Genomic DNA, 19,500 nt, shown 5'->3' with positions numbered 1-19,500 from the left:
GTTGAACCCCAATTTCTCTCTCTGAGTTTTATTACTCATGCTTCAAAGGGGGACTTATTAAATGCGGCCACAGTGGGAAGTGGCACAAATAATGGACCACCATCCATGCCTGAGGATGTGAGGTTTAATAGGGCAGAAGTCTGTATGGCTAAGCAGTCTTGGCCAAGGTGAGGTCCCGTCCATCACTGGCCATCTCTTGGCACTAATCATCCCTGTACTGTGTTCTGACAAGCTTCCAGAACTGTGTACAGTATCTTCCAGGACATCCCCCCCACCCACATCCCTGCCACAGAATGGGACGGGGGTGGGGGTTGGTTTTAATTTCTTGGGGTCCACTGTTCCAAAAGTTTAACAACCAGAGGGCATGAGTCCCCCTATAGTATCTTCTGCAAGAGTAGTCACGGCACTACAGGAAGCCAGGGCCCTGGACACAGTAGGTCAGTGCCCTACCCCAGCTACATCCTGCCTGATGACTTTGGGGTTTTTCATTTCGTTTTGTTTTGTGTTTGTTTTTGTTTGGTTTTTCGAGACAGGGTTTCTCTGTAGCTTTAGAGCCTGTCCTGAAACTCACTCTGTAGACCAGGCTGGTCTCAAACTCACAGAGATCCGCCTGTCTCTGCCTCCCAAGTGCTGGGATTAAAGGCATGCGCCACCATTGCTTGGCCAACTTTGGTTTTTGAAACAGGGTCTCACCAGGTGTCCTATGTTGGACTCAAATTAGCAATCCTCCTGCCTCTGTCTCCCGAGTGCTAGGATCACATGCTCACACCACCACCCAGGGCTTATGTCTCCATTTATGACCATCAATGTCAAAAGCTTGGCGTCATTTTATGCTTTTACCAGCGTAGGGTGTGTGTGTGTGTGTGTGTGTGTGTGTGTGTGTGTGTGTGTGTGTGTGATCACGTGTTTTTGACTCTTTCCCTACGGAGCAAGCTGACGGAACTCCCAGTCTGGACTGGTTTTCATCTCTCACTGAAGCTTCCGAGGTGCTGGGTGGGTGGCCTTGGGTTGGATCTGTTCAGTGTCAGCTTCTTCCCGGTCACCGTCCGGCGACACCTGCGCGCTCTTCCGCCCTCAGCCACTAGGGGGCGCAGCGAGAACGCCCACGCCGGAGGCCGAGTCACGTGGTCCGAGCGGTCTAGCCCCGCCCTCGGACCACGTGACCCGAGCTGTAGCGCTGGGTTTGGGGGTCTGCGGCCAGGAGGGCGTCTGCGCAGGTGAGCTGGACGCGCTGGTGAAGGCTGTCTCAGGCCCGAGGGCTTCCGGAGGAGCGTCCTCCTTCAGGGCGGCGGGGCCGACTATCAGTGAGTTCTTGCTTGGGAGAATCGTGCAGAGAAACCGAGAGAGGTGGGACCGCCCCCCCTTCCCCGACCCCCGACCCCCGGCGCAGGCAGGGACCTGAGTAACACCACAGGCTTCGGCAAAAAATCCCGGATTCTAGTGGGTACCCTCAGTGCTGGGCGGGCCAAGCTCTGTGTGTATGTCTCGAAGGGGGAAACTGAGGCACAGAGAGAATGCGCATGGTGTCTCGAAAGCTTGAGAAAGCTTGGGTTTGGACTCGCCTTTGCCTGGTGGCGCTGCGCATCCAGCAGCTTTCTAGAAAGCAAGCTTGGGTCTCCAGATCAGCAGTGGCGTCTGATCTTTAGTTCCTTCCCTATTTTTTTTCCCTCTAAATTGTGGAGTTGAGAGAACGGGCCTGAGCTGTCTGGTTTCTGTTTCTGGGACTTTGTTCTGATATACGTGTTTATCTGTTGCGCACTGGGGCCTCCTTGGAAGGTCCTGGAAGCTGCAGATTTCCACGCTGCCCAACGGGAGTCTGAGCACGTCATTGTACTTGGATGCTGAATCATGATCAGTGTCACACGTGTCCGAACGGCCAGGTGGAGCTGCTACGCAGCAGTAAAAACAAAATGGGTCTCTGGCTCATGCCTGGACGCCCGTGGTTAACTGTCTTTCTATTGCTAGCTTGGAGGCTGGGGTCCCTAGTAGCTGCTAGGCAACCGAAAGACAAGGTGTGATTGGAGGGTTGGAAACTGCAGCCCACCCACGCATCCTGGCTCCCCCCAGAGGCTAGCGATCACTCACCATGGCTACTGATGTCATCAGTCATGCCTGTATAACAGAAGGCCCGCAGAACTAAACAGAGCTGGGTATGAAATCCAGTGCCAGAAAGCACAGCACGTGGGAGGTGGTGGCAGGAATCCCTGACTTCATAGCAAGCTTAAGGCAAGCCTGGGCTACTGGAAACCCTAACTCAAAGTGACAGCCAAGTGGGTGGGTTCAGGGAGCATCCCAGAATCCCAGATGCTCCACACACATTGCAGGGGCACGCCCACCTGTTCCCAGCCTGTTTCTTTTATCTGGCTGTTCTTGAGCTATTATATATATATATATATATATATATATATATATATATATATATATATGAATGAAGTGCCTTTCTGAGTTCCTTGAGGTGTGATTTCCAGTGCCAGAGTCCTTGGAACTACCAGGCTGATAGCCAGCCCAGCCCCTCAGAAGTACTGGTAGCAGCCTGGGGTTTGTAGCTGGCATCTAAGCATGGTAGAGCCCCAGCCTGGAGAAGTCTGCCCTGACGATAGATATCTCAGAACTGAACTGGGTTGGAGTTCACCCCTCATCCCACCCACCCACACCCCTGCGGGTTACTAGGGAGCTGGAGAGTCACTAGCAGGAGAAAGTCACAGGTATTATGGGTAAAAATTTAACTGTCAGCCTGAAGAGCCCCAATTGCTGGTCACATATTCACAGCTGGCCCATCTGCAACCAGGCCATTGTCTCTTGAGTATGTCTGGTTACCCAGAGAGCCTCTAGGACTCCCCCTGCCCCCGCACTGAGTCCCTCCCTGTCCCCACCACATCCTGAAATGAACCCCATTTCCAGAAGGCCCACACCCCTCCGTGGCCAGTTATAGCCAGAGAATCCTGTGACCTGGGCTTTTCACCCCACTCCTTTTTGTCCTCTCCGTGGGGTTTGACTTGATGGCTCCCCAGCCTTTCTGCTCACACAGAAGACCTCCGGATAAAGTCTTGGTTCCCTTTCACGTTGGTCTGTACAGGGCCGTGGGGCCATGTGGGGGCCATGTCTGCAGCAGCCCCTCTGCCTCTGAGGAGTCTGATCTCCTCTACCTGGCTTCTGCTTTCCTCACCGTTGCTGTGGAGGGAGATACTCTGGCTGCCTGCTCCCCTTTGCACTGTGTGTGGGTGCTGCTGTGTGAATGCACCCAGGATCCCCTGACCCCCGCCCGCATTGACACTGGATCCTCCTCTCCTCAGGCCTCCAGGACTATGGATGCTACTCCGGGCCAACAGGCTTCCACCATGAAGACGAAGAGGCCTCTCTGCTCCCACTCTCTGGTTGGGGTCTGCATCCTCATCTGCTTTATTACCGCTATCACTCTGGGCCATCTCATGCTCCATGACTTAATGCTGTTTCCCCAAGACTTTCCCAAATCCTCTACAGGACTGGAAGAGACTTTTAGGCCTCACCATTGGAAGGGTTATGGGCCAGGGCCCCAGCACATCCAGGAGGAGCACCATGTGCAGCCTGTAGCCGTGCCCACGAAGTGCGACGTGCCCCCCAACAGCCGCTTTGACTGTGCTCCAGACAAGGGCATCTCCCGGGAGGAGTGTGAGGCCCGTGGCTGCTGCTATGTCCCAGCCGGGCGAGTGCTGAAGGCACCGCTGACGGGGCAGCCCTGGTGTTTCTTCCCTCCCAGTTATCCAAGCTACCGGCTAGAGAATTTGAACTCCACAGAGACGGGGTACACAGCCACCCTGACCCGTACCAGCCCGACCTTCTTCCCAAAGGATGTGCTGAGCTTACAGCTGGATGTGCTGATGGAGACCGAGAGCCGCCTCCACTTCGTGGTGGGTGTGGGCATGATAGACCCTGGCTAGAGCTGGGTCACCAGGAGGGCCTGTGACAGGACAGCCCGTGCAGGAAGAGGGGCCAGGCAGAGCACAGGATAGGTGTGCGGGCAGGTGACACATTTTCCCAGGGATATGGATGGTAGGGCTGCATGTGGACCCCTGCTGGGGTCCCAGGTGTGGGCAGAGTCAGGTGAGACCCCTCAGCCATCCTATGGGATGTTCCAGGTGGTGGAACTTCAGGACTGGCCACTTGCAGCAGCAGCAATTTTCCTCTGCCCCATTCCCTGTCATCCCCTGACAGTGCCCACATCACCTTGCGTCTCTGGAGGATTCTGTGTTTTTAGTATAACACTGTCCTGCGTGATGCTGGGGACATCCTTAGGCTACACACTGTGGGAGCTGGGGATATGGGTAAAGTGCTTGCTGGACAAGCATGAGGAGCTCGGATCCTGGCACCTGGTCAGGAGGTCAAGCGTGGAACATACACACCTGTAGCCCCAGCACGGGGGGGGGGTGGGGGACAACACAGACAAGCAGATCCTGGAGAGCTCTGGCCGCCAGCCTAGCCAGGCTAGAGAGTGAGAAGACAAACACCTTACCTCTACTTCGGACTTTCACAGTTGCGCGCGCGCACACACACACACACACACACACACAAATAAATATTAAAAATTAAAAACTATTTGTGGGGCCTGGTGCATAGCTAATTGGTAGAGCATGGCCTTGGTATGCTCAAAAAAATTTTTTTTTAAAAAGTTGTTATGCTTGTAATTGTAGCATTTAGGAGGCTGTAGCAAGAGGATCTCAGTGAGTTAAATGTCAGCCTTGGCTTCATAGTGTAGCTGGCCTGGGCTACAGAGTGAGAACTAGCCTCAAAATATAATCAATTAATTAAAAGCAAGAGGAAAAAAAGAACAAACACAAAACTATTCACTGTCTATGTGATGTTCAGGTTTAGTCAATGCTCTACCTTTGGCAACCTCAGGGAGGCCTCCTTCCCTCCAGTTACGTAGCTGAGGGAACTATGACCCATGGCTGCACGCAGTGTGCAGTTACCCTGGAAGGGACCTGAACTGACCGACTGTTCAAAACCGTGTCTCCTGGAGGTGGGAAGGGGCCGCGGTGAGGGAAGGGGCCCCTGGCTCTTGAAGGGCTCTGGGCACCTCTCTTTCTTCTCTCCTAGATCAAAGACCCGGCTAATAAGCGCTACGAAGTGCCCATGGAGACCCCGCATGTCCTGAGCCAGGCACCGTCCCCCCTCTACACTGTGGAGTTCTCAGAGGAGCCCTTCGGAGTGATTGTCCGCAGGAAGCTGAATGGCCGGGTGCTGTAAGTTGGGTGCCTGGAACTTTGACCCTACCCTGGGGTTGACAGGGACGTGGTGGCCCCTCGGAGGTCAGAACTTCCAAAGATAGCAAACCTGTCGGCCTCATCCCTGTCTCTGCTGTCAGCCTGACTCTGCCTTTAGCTAGTCTGTTTCCCATTGCTGTGATAAGCACTAGGGGCGAAAGCAAGGTGGGGAAGAAAGGGTTTGTTTGCTCTTAAAGCTCCCACGTCACACTCCATCAGGGCAGGAGCCTAAGAACGAACCTGGAGGCAGGCCGTCCTACCCTGGATCACCAGCCCCAGGGGGTGGTACCACCCACAGTGTGCTGGGCCCTCCCCCATCCATCAATCAAGAAAATGCCACCACAGGGTTGTTTGCGGGCCCATCTGATGGAAGGATTTCCTCAATGGAGAGTGCCTCTTCCCAGATGACCCTAACTATATCAAGTTGACAATCCTCACCCCTCCTCCCTGTGAGTGGACCACCAGGCACGCATCCATGGCCGACTGTTGAGTGTTTACTCAGGTCTCAGCTTGGTGCTTCTACATTGGGTCTGAGAGGTTCCCTCCGTGGCTTCCCAGTGAGGCCTCAGGCCCCCAAGAGATACAAGGGATGTGTGGAGATGATGTCATTGCCACAACACTAGTGTTTGACACCTGTGCTATCCGAGATGACCCACCACAGAGGATGATCCACCCAGTGGAAAGACTAGGGAAAGACACCAATTCAGTCCACAGTGCTACCTGTAGCTGGCGCACCCAGTGGCCTTTTATTTATCAAATACACATCTCTTACTGTGAGCTTTATTATTAACTCACTATCTAGGGTTCGTGTCTCCCTGACAGGACCTCGTGTTTGTACTACTGTGTCCTCTGACCTAGGGGAACATGGGCCCCTCTTGCACTGGCTTTCCCCACTGTTTGCCGGTGTTCTGGTCTTCATATAACCATTGTCCCAGGGTTGGCCTGATGCAGACCTGGTGAGGTCACTCTGTCCTTCTCCAGCCCTTCCCTCTGACGGATCCACCATCCTGGATTTGTGTGGCCATCCAAGGGCGCCTAATGTTTCCCCACAGGCTGAACACTACCGTGGCGCCCCTGTTCTTCGCTGACCAGTTCCTGCAGCTGTCCACGTCACTGCCCTCCCAGCACATCACAGGCCTCGCTGAGCATCTCAGCCCGCTCATGCTCAGCACCGAATGGACGCGGGTCACCCTCTGGAACCGGGACCTGGCACCCTTGGTAAGAGATGAGCAGAGGTAGGAAGGTGGAGGCTAGGGTCCTGGGTGCGAGGTGCTGTCTCTTGTCATTCCAGCCAGGTGCCAACCTCTACGGGTCACACCCATTCTACCTGGCGCTGGAGGACGGTGGCTTGGCTCATGGTGTCTTCCTGCTGAACAGCAATGCCATGGGTGAGTCACCAGGCTAGTTCCTAGGTGATCCTTCAGTGAGAGAGCTTGAGGCTCTGCCTGCCCCGGAGTCTGCTTGTCTCAAGGGACCTTATGTGGAGAGAGTCCAGTGGGCGGAGTCCTCATCCTGCTCACTCCCCACCCCCACCTAAGGAGGTCTGGGGGATTCCCCAGGCTCCTCTACTCCACGTCCTTCGGGCCTTGAGTTGGGCTCAGAACAGCTGCCCCACTCCCGCCCTGCAGGCATCTCCCAGCCTTCATATCGGAAGAACCGCACTCTTTAGGTGCAGGTTGGCCCATCTGTTGGGGGACTCATTTCTGAACCTAAGTCACTTTCTTCCAGATGTGGTCCTGCAGCCCAGCCCCGCCCTAACCTGGAGGTCAACAGGGGGCATCTTGGATGTGTACGTGTTCCTAGGCCCAGAGCCCAAGAGCGTTGTGCAGCAGTACCTGGACGTCGTGGGTAGGGCCTGCTCTCCGTCCACTGACCTCAGACCCCCTAGGCCCTGACCCTTGCCCCCAGTCCCTGCTCACTTGCGGTCCTGGCCTGCAGGATACCCCTTCATGCCGCCATACTGGGGCCTGGGTTTCCACCTCTGCCGCTGGGGCTACTCCTCCACTGCCATCATCCGCGAGGTTGTGGAGAACATGACCAGGACACACTTCCCCCTGGTGAGTGGGAGTCGGGGAGGGGCAGCCCCAGCTTCTGTGCTGTTGGGCCCGATCTCAGCCTCAGCTCCCATCCTGTGCCGCAGGATGTGCAGTGGAACGACCTGGACTACATGGACGCCCGCAGGGACTTCACCTTTAACCAGGATGGCTTTGCCGACTTCCCGGACATGGTGCGTGAGCTCCACCAGGGTGGCCGGCGGTACGTGATGATCGTGGTAAGCAGATCTGAACGCAGCCAGTGTGGTTTCTATGTGGCTTCTTCCTCCCAGCCTTGGACATTCCCTGAGTCTTTGGTGTTGAAGAAATGTCTAGGGGACTGCAGGCTTAGTGTCTTCCGGCCAGGAAAGATGGCTCAGCAGTTAAGAGCACACTGTTCTTGAAGAAGACAGTTCTTCTGGTACCATCTCAGTCAACTGTAGTTTCAGCTCCAGGGAACCTAAAGTTTCTTCTAGCCACACACACACAAACACAGTCTTAGTTAGGGTTTACTATTGCTGTGAAGAGTCACCATGACCACTTCAACTCTTATAAAGGAAACATTTGAGGCTGGAAAGATAGCTTAGTGGTTAAGAGCATTGCCTGCTCATCCAAAGGTCCTGAGTTCAATTCCCAGCAACCATGTGATGGCTCACAACCATCGGTAATGAGAGCTGGTGCCCTCTTCTGGCCTGCAGGCCTGCATACATGCAGACAGTATATTATTGTATACATAATACATGCAGACAGTATATTGTTGTATACATAATAAATCTTTAAAAAAAATAAAACATTTAACTGAGGGTGGCTTGCTTACAGTTGAGGTTAAGTCTGCCATGGCAGGGAGCAGGTGGGCATGCTGCTGGAGAAATAGCCAAGTGTCCTACGTGTTTCAGGCAACAGGAATTCGACTGACTCCCTGGGCAGTATCCTGAGTATATGAAACCTCAAAGCCTACCCCCACTGTGACACACTTCCTCCAACAAAGCTACACCTCATGATAGTGACACTCCATATGAGATTATGGGATCATGGGGGCCAGTTACAGTCAAACTACCACACACACAATTAAAAATAATAAGAATAAATTGGACATGTGGCACACACCTTTAATCCCAGCACTCAGGAGGCAGAGGAAGGCACATACCTGAGTTTGAGGCCAGCCTGGTCTACAAAGTGAGTTCCAGGACAGTCAAGGCTACACAAAGAAACCATGTCTTAAAGAACAAAACAAAACAACCCCAGGAAGCAAAAATAAAAATAAAAGACACAAGCGGTAAACACTTGTCTTGAACCGGAGGATCGGGAATCCAGACTCACACCCAGTCAGCTCTTCAGACTGGCCAACTGTGTGCTGTTTTCACATACCATCGCTAATTGGGGGGGGGGGGGGGAAGCCTCCAGTCAGCACCAGGATATGCAAAAAAAAAAAAAAATCCATGAATGTAGCAAGTGATTAGGAAAAATTCTTACCTGTCTGAGGGCTAGACTTTCTATCTGAGGGGAAAATTAAGCAAACACACACACTTTCTGATGGTGACTTTCCCTTTTTCTTCATCTTACAAATGCTCTCTGAAAATCTCTCTTGCTCGACATAGCTGCCCCTATCCATCTGCCTGAATAGCTCTGCACAGCCCATCTCTAGCAGTGCTCCCTTCCTCCCACCACCTTCTCCACAGCTCTCCATAGCCTCTCCTGGAGAGCCTTACGCAGGTTTTCATCACAGCCAAACTAGGGACAGTTATATGTTACATTGTCAGGGCCCAACCGATTCTCATAACACCAGATAAGTCACACAATATTTCTCAGACTAGGGAGGTCACATTGGCCGGCCAGTGAGTAACACTTGACCATGCACATAGCCTAAACGGTTAACGTTTGTTCCCAGGGTTCCCAGACAGAAATAACCTTGAGCCTGTGACATAGACTGAGGCTGGGACTATGTGCAAAATGTCAGTTACTGAGAAAGTTATGTCTGCTAAAGGTGTTTCCCACTCTGACCTTGAATCAGCAATAAACACCTGGGAAAAAATGACCTCATGTATTTGTCTCTAGGGGCAACCAGATATTTCATCTCCACGGGCAACCAGTTTGACTTGAATTTGTCCTGAAGTCTAAAATTAGTTGTCATGGTGACTGAGAATACTATTACTTTCTTATGTCAGTCTGAGTAGTGAAAAACAGCTTAGTATTATTTCTATTCATCAGAATTATACCGATTAAGGAGAAATCATCTTCCTGACCATCCACAGCTATATGTGTGCCCAGTAGATGGAGTATTTTCACAAGGTAAACACACAGCAGAGGGAAAAAAAAACCAACCAAAGCGGTTCTTAGGGAAGAAGAAATGAAGTGGCATACGAGAGAATTTACAGACAGGAGTAACCCCATGATCTTACCAGGTGGGGCTCCACAGTAGAGAGTCATTCTTTTCTTTTTTTTTTTTTTTTTTTGGTTTTTCGAGACAGGGTTTCCCTGTGGCTTTGGAGCCTGTCCTGGAACTAGCTCTTGTAGACCAGGCTGGCCTCGAACTCAGAGATCCGCCTGCCTCTGCCTCCCGAGTGCTGGGATTAAAGGCGTGCGCCACCGCTGCCCGGCTGGAGAGTCATTCTTTAGGTGGGTCGACCCACTGAACAATGAATTGTCACCTGTTCTGTCCTCCCACGGCAGGTCTCAGCAGTGCCATTTCCACAAACCATCCAGTCTCTGCCTCACTGTTTCCCTTCTTCCAGTGGCTCATACTGAACCCTTCTCACTGCCGGCTTCTTTCCCCAGGACCCTGCCATCAGCAGTTCAGGCCCTCCTGGGAGTTACAGGCCCTATGACGAGGGTCTTCGGAGGGGCGTGTTCATCACCAATGAGACTGGGCAGCCACTGATTGGGAAGGTAGTGTGGGAGAAGGGGAGATGGGGACTGTGGGCAGGGGACAGAGCAGCTATCCAGGGAAAGAGTCAGATTCAGAAGCCACCATGTCAAGTGGGACAGAAGGAAGTGGGAGTCCTCACTGGGGGTAACCGTAACTCCTGACAAATACCTGGGATTTCCAAAGTATGAAGGGTGATTTCGGACATGAGCAGTTGGGCCCAGCTCAAGCTTAGCAGTCCTTTCATGAAGCCTTGGAGGTCTCCCTTGTCCTTCTTGTCCCTGGGGTCTTCTGGGAGTTCTGAGTCCCATCCTCCCCATCCTAAGGTGTCCCTAGCTATGGGAAGGGCAGGCTTGGGTTGTGTCCAGTGAGGGGCCTCCAATGGGGTTGTCTCAACTTCTTCCCAGTGCTCTGGGTCCATGCTTCCTCTGCCCCATGACTTTGTGTATAGGGATGGCCCTTGCTGTCCCAAGGCTAAGGCCTTCAAGGCTCTAGGCATCGTGGGAGAGGCTTGTTTGTTGCTGGGCTTGAGGTCTGCTGATATGAGTCAGCGTTGGCTTAGCGTGAAGCTGCTGCTCTGCCCAAGGCTGAGGCCTGACAGCACCGTGGCGCAGGGTCTGCATGGGACCAGTTCTCCCCTCTGGACTCTTCTTGTTCAGGTATGGCCTGGATCCACAGCCTTCCCCGATTTCACCAACCCTGAGACCCTTGACTGGTGGCAGGACATGGTCTCTGAGTTCCATGCCCAGGTGCCCTTTGATGGAATGTGGATTGTAAGTATGCCCCTGCCCCTGGGTACACCCCTAGTCTCTGGGGACCAACCCAGTTCTACATCTTAGGCCTCTTACAGGACATGAATGAACCATCCAACTTCATTAGAGGCTCTCAGCAGGGCTGCCCTGAAAATGAACTGGAGAACCCACCCTATGTGCCCGGTGAGCCCCACTTGTCTGTCTGGAGTGGGGACAGTGCTAGAGTTAGTGCCCCTTTGAGGTTTAGCGGATGCAGAGCTCTCGGTTTGGGCAAACAGAAGGCAGAGCACCCAGCAGGACAAAGAGGAGAGAAACCGAAGCATGAGGTCCTGTGGAGAGTGGCATAGTCAAAGCCATACTTGCGTGTAGCCAGGGCCTTAGGGGAAGGGGTTTGGCTCAGATGGGCAGACGCTGGGGATAGAGCCAGAGGAGGTCGATATGGAGGCGATAGGTTTGCAGAGGGTCATCTTTGGCACCACCCGCTCTGCTTTAGAATGGCTGAGGTGACTTGCCCAGAGCATCATGGGGCAAGTGGGCTCTGTCCTGGGCTGACCCCGAGGAGGTAGCAGAGGATGTGGGCAAAGGAGAGCACGTGGAGCCCTGGAAACTGGTAAACCAGTCTAAACTAGTCCTCCTCTTGCCTAGGGGTGGTTGGTGGGACCTTGCAGGCAGCTACGATCTGTGCCTCCAGCCGCCAGTTCCTCTCCACACACTACAACCTCCACAACCTGTACGGCTTGACTGAAGCCATCGCCTCCAACAGGTGAGCCTCTCTCTGCCCTGTGCAGCCAACCAACCTGCCCAGCACACAGCGGCTGCTGAGAGGGGAGCTGGCTCCCATCAGGTGAGGCTCAGCCCTGTGCAGTCAACCAGCCTGCCCAGCACGCACAGAGAGGGCTGAGAGGCGAGCTGGCTCCCATCAGGTGAGGCTCAGCTCTGTGCAGCCAACCAGCCTGCCTAGCATGCACAGCGGGGGCTGAGAGGCGAGCTGGCTCCCATAAGGTGAGGCTCAACCCTGTGCAGCCAACCAGCCTGCCCAGCACACACAGCGGGGGCTGAGAGGCGAGCTGGCTCCCATCAGGTGAGGCTCAGCCCTGTGCAGCCAACCAGCCTGCCCAGCATGCACAGCAGGGGCTGAAAGGGGAGCTGGCTCCCATTGGGGTCATAGACTGAAGGAAAGGAGGCACTCACACCACCCATGAGCCTGAGATGCCTGCTTGGAGCCAGCTTCACTCTACAGGGCATCCTAGGTGTTATTGGGTAGGGAATGGCATCTAAGGGACCACATAAGTCCAACAAGGCTCAGAGCAATGGCTCACCTATAGAAGACATCAGAATCACTGGGATGGGGCTGACTGCCTAGCATACTTTGGTGGTGGCCTCTCTTCCCCATCTATTCTGTCCTTCTCCTTAACAGTAGTTCCTTCTAGCCCTGGTCCCCTTGCCCCTGACCCTGGAGTCCTGGTTGTGTATCACCCAGGTGAGCCCAGCTCTCTGTTCCCACCCCACTCAGGGCCCTAGTGAAGACCCGGGGCACCCGACCCTTTGTGATCTCCCGCTCGACCTTCGCTGGCCATGGCCGATATGCTGGCCACTGGACGGGGGATGTGTGGAGCACCTGGGAGCATCTTTCCAACTCTGTGCCAGGTGAGTTCAAGCTGCCTGGAGGGCACTTAGGTTCTGGGCTCGGCCCCACAGAGTGTATCGAGATGGTTTGGGGACTCGTTGCTATCTCATGCGGGACATGAAGCCTGTGGGTCCCTACTCAGTTGTGCAGACATGCTTCCCTGTGTCAGCGGCTCACCCGTGGCACCTTCTCAGTGTCCCCGTGTCCAGTTCTCCCTGACCAGTGCTTGTCCTCTTTCACAGTTGTTCCCTGGTGACCCCATCCTGAGATACAGAGGCACCTACCTGCTCTGCTCACTAAAAGGAATTTGATTTTTGTTCCAAGAACTTTGATACCATTGGCCCATGTTAGGTCAGAGAAGGCAGGAACCCTGGAGAACAGATTAGGGAAGGAGGGGAGCCATGGCACCACATGGGCAGCTAGAGCCTTGACTTAGAGTCTAGAACCTTCTGGCTTCTGTGTCAGATGTTCACAGACCTATGAAGGATCCCAGCTGGCTGAGCTCTCAGAGGTGAGCTGGCCACCTCTGCCCTGTGGGATGAAGCTCAGTCTGGGCAGGCCTGGCAGGCCAGAAACCAGACTTAGAAATACCTTGTGGAGCTGGGGTCTGGATTTGCTCCCTTCTCTTTTGGGCTCATTTCTTCTTTGAGCCGACAAGTACTGAGCCGAGTCCTAGCTGCTTCCAGGGTCAGGTTTGGCTCAGAGAAGTCTCCGGGGCCCCAGGTTGCCCATCAGCTCCCTGGCTCTGAGGAAGCCAGTGCAGCAGAGGGAGATTGAACAACATGAGTCTATCCAGCGCTTAGCAGTCAGGGGAATGCCACCCCAAGTTGTCTGTTAGTGTCCTGAGGCTGCTATCACTGAGAACAGCATTGGGGGACTTAATGTAACAGGAATCCATCCCCTGACAGTGCCCAGACCATGGGTCTGCAGCCAAGGAGTGGCAGAGCCACACCCCCTCATACAGAGGTGTAACTCAGTGCCCCTGCACAGCCTTGGGAACCTTTCCTTCTGCTTATGGTCTCCTGGGCATCTCACATTGCATGGCTGTTCCTTGCAGGGCTATCTCCCCATGTGACCTTCTCTTCACATGACATTTTCCTCTTATGAGGACATCAGCTGTTAGGCTAGGACCACACCAGTCACTTCACCTTAGCTCATGTTTCCAAGTAAGGTCACAGTGTGCCTCTCAGCACACTGGGCTCTGTCTACTCTGCTGGTCCTGGGTATGAGGAAGCAGTTGCTGACCCCAGGCAGAAAGCACAGGGCCAGTGGGTTCTTGACAGACGGTGAGGTTAAGTTGGCCCTGCACTATAGGCCTGACTGTCCAACTGCTGTCTTGGTGACCTGATGTCACTCTGCCTCTGTACTCTCAGAAATCCTGCAGTTTAACCTGCTAGGCATGCCCCTGGTGGGGGCGGACATCTGCGGCTTCCTGGGAAACACATCAGAGGAGCTGTGTGTGCGCTGGACCCAGCTGGGGGCCTTCTACCCCTTCATGCGGAACCACAACGACCTCAATAGCATGGTAGGGGGGTGACGGGGATTCCTACCCGCCAAGACCCTGTCCTGCCTAATCCCACCCCTACGGGAGGAGCCAGTCCATGCTGTCCTGTCCACACAGGATGGCCAAGGAGCTGTAGATTCCTGGGGTGAGCATTCTGTTGACCCCTGGCCTAGGAGCCCAGAGACCTCCAGGTCTACTGTGCTTTCTGTTGCTGTGTTAGACACCGCAGACAAAAGCAGCTTGGGGAAGAAAGGATTTATCTTTCAGTCTCACATTCCGTCCTGAAGGGCAGTCAGGGCAGGAACCGAAGGCTTTTAATACAACCCAGGGACACCTACCCAGGTGGACTGGGCCCTCCCACATCAATCGTTAAGTAAGAAAACGGCCCCCGCCACTTGCCTGCAGGCCAGTGTGGTGGAGGCATTTTCTCAGTTGAGGCTCCCTCTTCCCAGATGATGCCAGCTTGTGTTGAGTTGATGGACAGCTAAACAGCACACCTCCTTTGCCCTCTCTGCCCACACAGCCTCAGGAGCCATACAGGTTCAGCGAGACCGCACAGCAGGCCATGAGGAGGGCCTTCACCTTGCGCTATGCACTCCTGCCCTTCCTGTACACTCTGTTTCATGGAGCCCACGTCAGAGGGGACACAGTGGCCCGGCCCCTCTTCCTGGAGTGAGTCACCTGGGTCAGGGAATGACAGTTCACATGTGTCCCTGGACCCTCAGGCCTCCTATCTGGAGTACGGGCCAGGCTTGCTGGCTGACAAAGCCGTGATGAAATTGTCATGGTGATCCATTTTGGGGGTGGCTTCAGGGAGGAGGACAAGCAGAGATGCCCCATCTGTGTCCCCAGACCGGACTCTGCTCACATAGGCATTACTTACGACCTCTCCAGTGGGCAGACAGCAGAAGGTTCTTGGGTAGAAAGGCAAGTAGCTTGCTCTAGAGGAGTCAGCCTCTTCCCTGCTGCACACAGATACGTTCCAGATGGACTGGGTGGCTAAATACAACTGGTTAGGCTGGGGAATGGTTCAACTGGGAAAGTGCTTGCTTTACAAACAGGATTCAGGTTTCATCCCCAGTGTTCATGTTAGAAAGCTGGGCATGTGGCCTTCAGTGTGGTGGTACAACCCCCTTAATCCCAGCATTTAGGAGAGGATAGCCAGGGCTACACAGAGAAACCCTGTCTTGAAAAACCAAAAATAAATAAATGGAAGGAAGGAAAAAAGAAAAAAAAATAATTGTTCTGGACTCTGGTCCAGACCCAACTCCTCTGGGCCCCTGAAGTTTCGAAGTTTCTTGGGGACTGGGTTTCCGATTGTCCCTGCAGCCGAACAGCTGGTGCCAGAGCCCCAGTCTGCAGGCCCTCATGCCTGTCTCTTCTGTGTAGGTTCCCCGAGGATCCCAGCACCTGGTCTGTGGACCGCCAGCTCTTATGGGGGTCAGCTCTGCTCATCACACCTGTGCTTGAGCCTGGGAAAACTGAAGTGACTGGCTACTTCCCTGAGGGTGTGTGGTACAACCTGCAGATGGTGAGTCCTGAGGTCCCATCCACAGAAGTGATAGGTCATCACTGGGTGGCCACGCCTCGCTGGCCTGTCAGTGACATAGTAAAGGGAGGTTTACCTGCTCTGGAGTCCCAGCTGCCTGCTGATCCATCCCTGGATGTCCCTGTGTATCAGCTCTTTGCTGTAACCCCCACTTTCTAGATTAGGAAATGAAGGCTGAAGTGGGTAGCTTCCAGGGCCCCACAGCATCTAAGCCGAGCTAAGCCAGGCATTCCCTGCTCAGTCCTACACTGAGTCCACCCCTGAGGTCACAACCAGTTTGTCTCAACGGGGACCTTTGGACCACCACACACATGGATCCAAGAACCAGCGTGGTAAGCTTGGGTGCTGCCCGGGATCCTTCTGATGTGACCCCTTCTTCCAGGTGCCAGTGGAGGTTCTCGGCAGTCTCCCATCTCCTCCGTCATCTCCTCCGTCACCTCCTCCGTCATCTCTGCTGTCATCTCCTCCATCATCTCTGCCGTCACCTCCTCCATCATCTCCTCCGTCATCTCCTCTGTCACCTCCTCCATCACCCCCCAGATCTGCTGTCCACAGCAAGGGGCAGTGGTTGACGCTCGAAGCCCCACTGGATACCATCAATGTGCACCTGAGGGCAGGATACATCCTACCGCTGCAGGTACCCAGATCCAGCAGCCCTAGGGCCTTGGGCAGGACTGGGATGGACTTTTACTTCAGGGGGAGGCAGGGAGCAGGCATAGGGCACAGTATAAAGCCCTGGCAGCCATGGAGACACCGAAAGGACTTGGCCCAGGGTAGTCTCCTGACATCACGGGTTACCCAACACCTGGCCAAGGTAGTCATCATAGATGTCCTGGGAGTCTCCAGGGTCCAAGGTGTGACATGTTCCCACCCTCTTCTCAGGGTCCCAGCCTCACAACCACGGAATCCCGAAAGCAGCCCATGGCCCTGGTCGTGGCTTTAACTGCAAGCGGCGAGGCCCGTGGGGAGCTGTACTGGGACGATGGGGAGAGCCTTGGGGTTCTGGAGCGCGGGGCCTATGCACTGATCACCTTCTTGGCCAAGAATGTGAGTCATGGCTGACAGGTAGAAACATGGGGGTGGACTGGCCTGTGATGAGTCCCTGTTCTGGTGGTGGTCTCACTCTCACAGTCTGATGACACATTTTTTTTTCTCTCCACATTCCAGAATACCATTGTGAATGAGTTAGTACACATGACCAAGGAGGGGACTGAACTACAGCTGAAGGAGGTGGCCATCTTGGGAGTGACCACAGCCCCTACACAGGTCCTTTCCAATGGTGTCCCTGTCTCTAATTTCACCTACAGCCCTGACAGCAAGGTAAGAGGGCAGGCTGGAGGCGGGGGTTCCTGTGCCCTGGTGGGCATGGGGGAAGGGGTGCTAGGGACCCCAGGGACTCATGTGGTCCAGGTATCCTGAGACACTTTTGGGACACCCCTCGCCATTTCTGCCTTGGAGTGCAGAGATGATGGAGGCTGGGCTGCTAGACAGAACCTTGTTTCCAGTGGAGCCAGGTGCTAATTCTGAGGCTGGTCCCTCTCCGTGGTGGAGACGGGGGCATGGCTGTGGGTGGGAACCACTTGGAGCTCGACCTCTTTTCTGTCTTCCAGACCCTGGCTATCCCTGTCTCGCTGCTCATGGGAGAAAAGTTTCAGATTAATTGGTCCTAGGAGACCACACCTGTGTTTACTGAGAACCTGAGTCCTGTGTGTTTTTCCTGTCGTGTTGCTGCTGCTGCCCGTGAGGTACCGTGTTAGGAAAGGAGTGAGACTTGCTAACCTGTCTGTCCCAGCTGTCCATCCCTGGCACTAGAATGTGAAGCACAGCATGGGGACGTTTTACCTACACCATCAGGCCGCCACTGCAACTGGGACCCTACTGAGAGACAGAGTTGGTGATGTCATCAGGCTCACAGAGCTTGAGAAACTTACTGTGAAGTGCACTTATTTAAATAAAAAGGGACATTTGGAGCTAGCCCTCACATCACCTTATGTCTTCATGTGACCCTCATGTCTCCACATTCCCAACCACCCTCCATCCCATTACCTCAGGTTTGCCTGCCTCCCATCCTAGCACTCCCGCCTGAGTCGGTCAGCGAGGTGGCGGTGGAGACTTGTGGCCCAGTGAAGCGAGGGCAGGGCTTCCCTGAGGGGCCTGAGGTCTTAGCCCAGGCTCCCTAGCAAGCCTGGAGCAAAGGAAAATGTTATGTCTGCCGTGAACTGATGTGTGACACTTGTGCCAAATTTGCCTCCAGGGTTGACGGGCTAAGTCAGCAGCCCAGCCTACTTTTATGATCTCCAGAAAACCAAGAACCAAAAGTGTGGGGACTCTGGAGTCCCTTCTAGCTGGGTCACTGCCAGTTTTCTCTACCACATGGAGCGGCTGACAGGCGAAGGCAGGGTCCCCAAGTGTCCAGAGAAAGCACTAAGGGAGGAGCAAAGGGAACGAACCAGTGCCTCACACCAGGCAGCTACTGCACCCAAATGCCCCTGGATCCCTGCCAGCCTTCACCCAAGTGGCTGTCAGCCCTTTAGTACACCTTGGCTACTTAGCCTGTCCTGAGTGCTGGATGAGGAGCTTTTCTAGGAGGGACAGGGTAGAGGTGACGAGTGGAGCTAGTCCCCATTGGCTGAGACCTGAGGTCTGCTCAGTGGCCCACACTGTATAATCACAGCGAGACTTGGGCAGTGCTTGGCCAAGGTGGCTTCAGCAATCTAAGACAGAGATGTACAAAGCCTGGGCCTCTGCCACCTGGCCCTTCTGATGGGGAAGGCAGCCAAGGGCCTCTGCACGGTCCTCCCTTCCCCTCCCAGCTGTTGGATCAGTTAATGCCAGTGGCCCCTTTCCTTGGCTATAGAGGGGCAGCTTGAGACAAGTGGTAAGAAATGTTAACCTGTCAGAGAAGCAGTCAAAAGATGCAGTTTACATCTTCTAGAACGTTGTATGAGTTCGTCTGTCATTCAGCATCCGACCCATCCGTGTGGTGTGGACTGTCCTTGACAATTGTGTGGTTTCCTATTGTCTCATTCCAACTTTACTTCCTAGAGGGAAGCTCATTAAAGTTCTAGAGATTCCTGAAACACAAGGTTCACAGGGCCTCCCCAAAATCTGTATAGCAGTAACAGCTACCAGATAGGAAACCGTCCAAGCTGCTGAGCTGGCTTCCAGTCTGTAGTCCAGGGATATCGCTCTCTGCATGCTGGGTGGCTTCTTTGTAATGCGGCTGCCTTCAAGTCTTCTGTCAGTAACCCCAATAAACTTGCTGCTACACTGAGCTAGACTTGGTGGAGCTGTCTATCACTGCTGCCTTGTGGGGGCGGGGTTTGCTCAAACACAGCACGGGGACATACATGGGTCCCGGTAAGTCTGACCCAACTATTCCAGTCCACGTGGTGAACAAACCCAGAGGGCGAACATGGGAGGAATGCGGCTTTGGCTGTGGTGTTCCCTGTCCGCAGATCCCACAGAGAGCAGGTCCCTTTAGCCCTCCATCGATCACACCTGCAGTTTCAGGACAGGAAGCACATGGACTAGGGAGGGAGGAAGGGAACGACACACGCCTAGCCAGCATCAGCCCCATCAACCCGGCACCAACCCAACGGGACGGCAGGTGACAGATCACCCTCACACCCCAGGCCGTACTCACAACAGCCTGACTTGAGCAAGTGTGGAGAGCGTGTGGCAGGACCCACCGTGATTCTCACCCTGCTGGTGCCCAGCACCACCAGCTCTCACCAGGCTCATAGGCCACCCATGTCCTCCCCAGTAATCCTCCCCAGCTTTTGAGCTGGCCAGTCTAACCTTATACAGAGTGCATTTCTGTAACCGGCACATAATGCGGGTGGCTTCAAGTAGCACAAATCAAGTTTGCCACATACAGATACAGGCTGCTGGCAGACCGTCATCTGCAGTCACCCCTCATCTTCAAGGCT

The 19,500-nt window shown here is 54.2% G+C and overlaps 1 protein-coding gene across 4 annotated transcripts; it reads left to right on the top strand.

Annotated features, from left to right (window-relative positions):
- The first annotated feature begins 1,131 nt into the window (after nt 1–1,131).
- Gaa (alpha glucosidase) lies at nt 1,132–17,542 on the top strand. Of its 4 annotated transcripts, XM_038327975.2 has the most exons (21): nt 1,148–1,304; nt 3,294–3,887; nt 5,074–5,219; nt 6,293–6,458; nt 6,532–6,628; nt 6,969–7,088; nt 7,179–7,297; nt 7,381–7,512; nt 10,049–10,159; nt 10,796–10,909; nt 10,987–11,071; nt 11,534–11,651; nt 12,402–12,535; nt 13,889–14,040; nt 14,543–14,691; nt 15,409–15,550; nt 15,951–16,001; nt 16,038–16,205; nt 16,451–16,615; nt 16,736–16,888; nt 17,179–17,542. In XM_038327975.2, exons 2-21 carry the CDS (start codon nt 3,306–3,308, stop codon nt 17,236–17,238), a joined length of 2,964 nt encoding a protein of 987 aa, XP_038183903.1. In that variant the 5' UTR covers nt 1,148–1,304; nt 3,294–3,305; the 3' UTR covers nt 17,239–17,542. The 4 variants fall into 4 exon arrangements, with proteins under 4 accessions (XP_038183902.1, XP_038183901.1, XP_038183903.1 ...); XM_038327974.2 differs by having other exon boundaries at nt 1,132–1,217; nt 15,951–16,205; XM_038327973.2 differs by having other exon boundaries at nt 1,143–1,347; nt 15,951–16,205.
- Nucleotides 17,543–19,500: the final 1,958 nt, after the last annotated feature.

Source organism: Arvicola amphibius, chromosome 4, assembly GCF_903992535.2.
Source record: "Arvicola amphibius chromosome 4, mArvAmp1.2, whole genome shotgun sequence".
Lineage (NCBI taxonomy): Eukaryota > Metazoa > Chordata > Mammalia > Rodentia > Cricetidae > Arvicola > Arvicola amphibius.
This window is presented reverse-complemented; position numbering and strand designations above follow the sequence as displayed.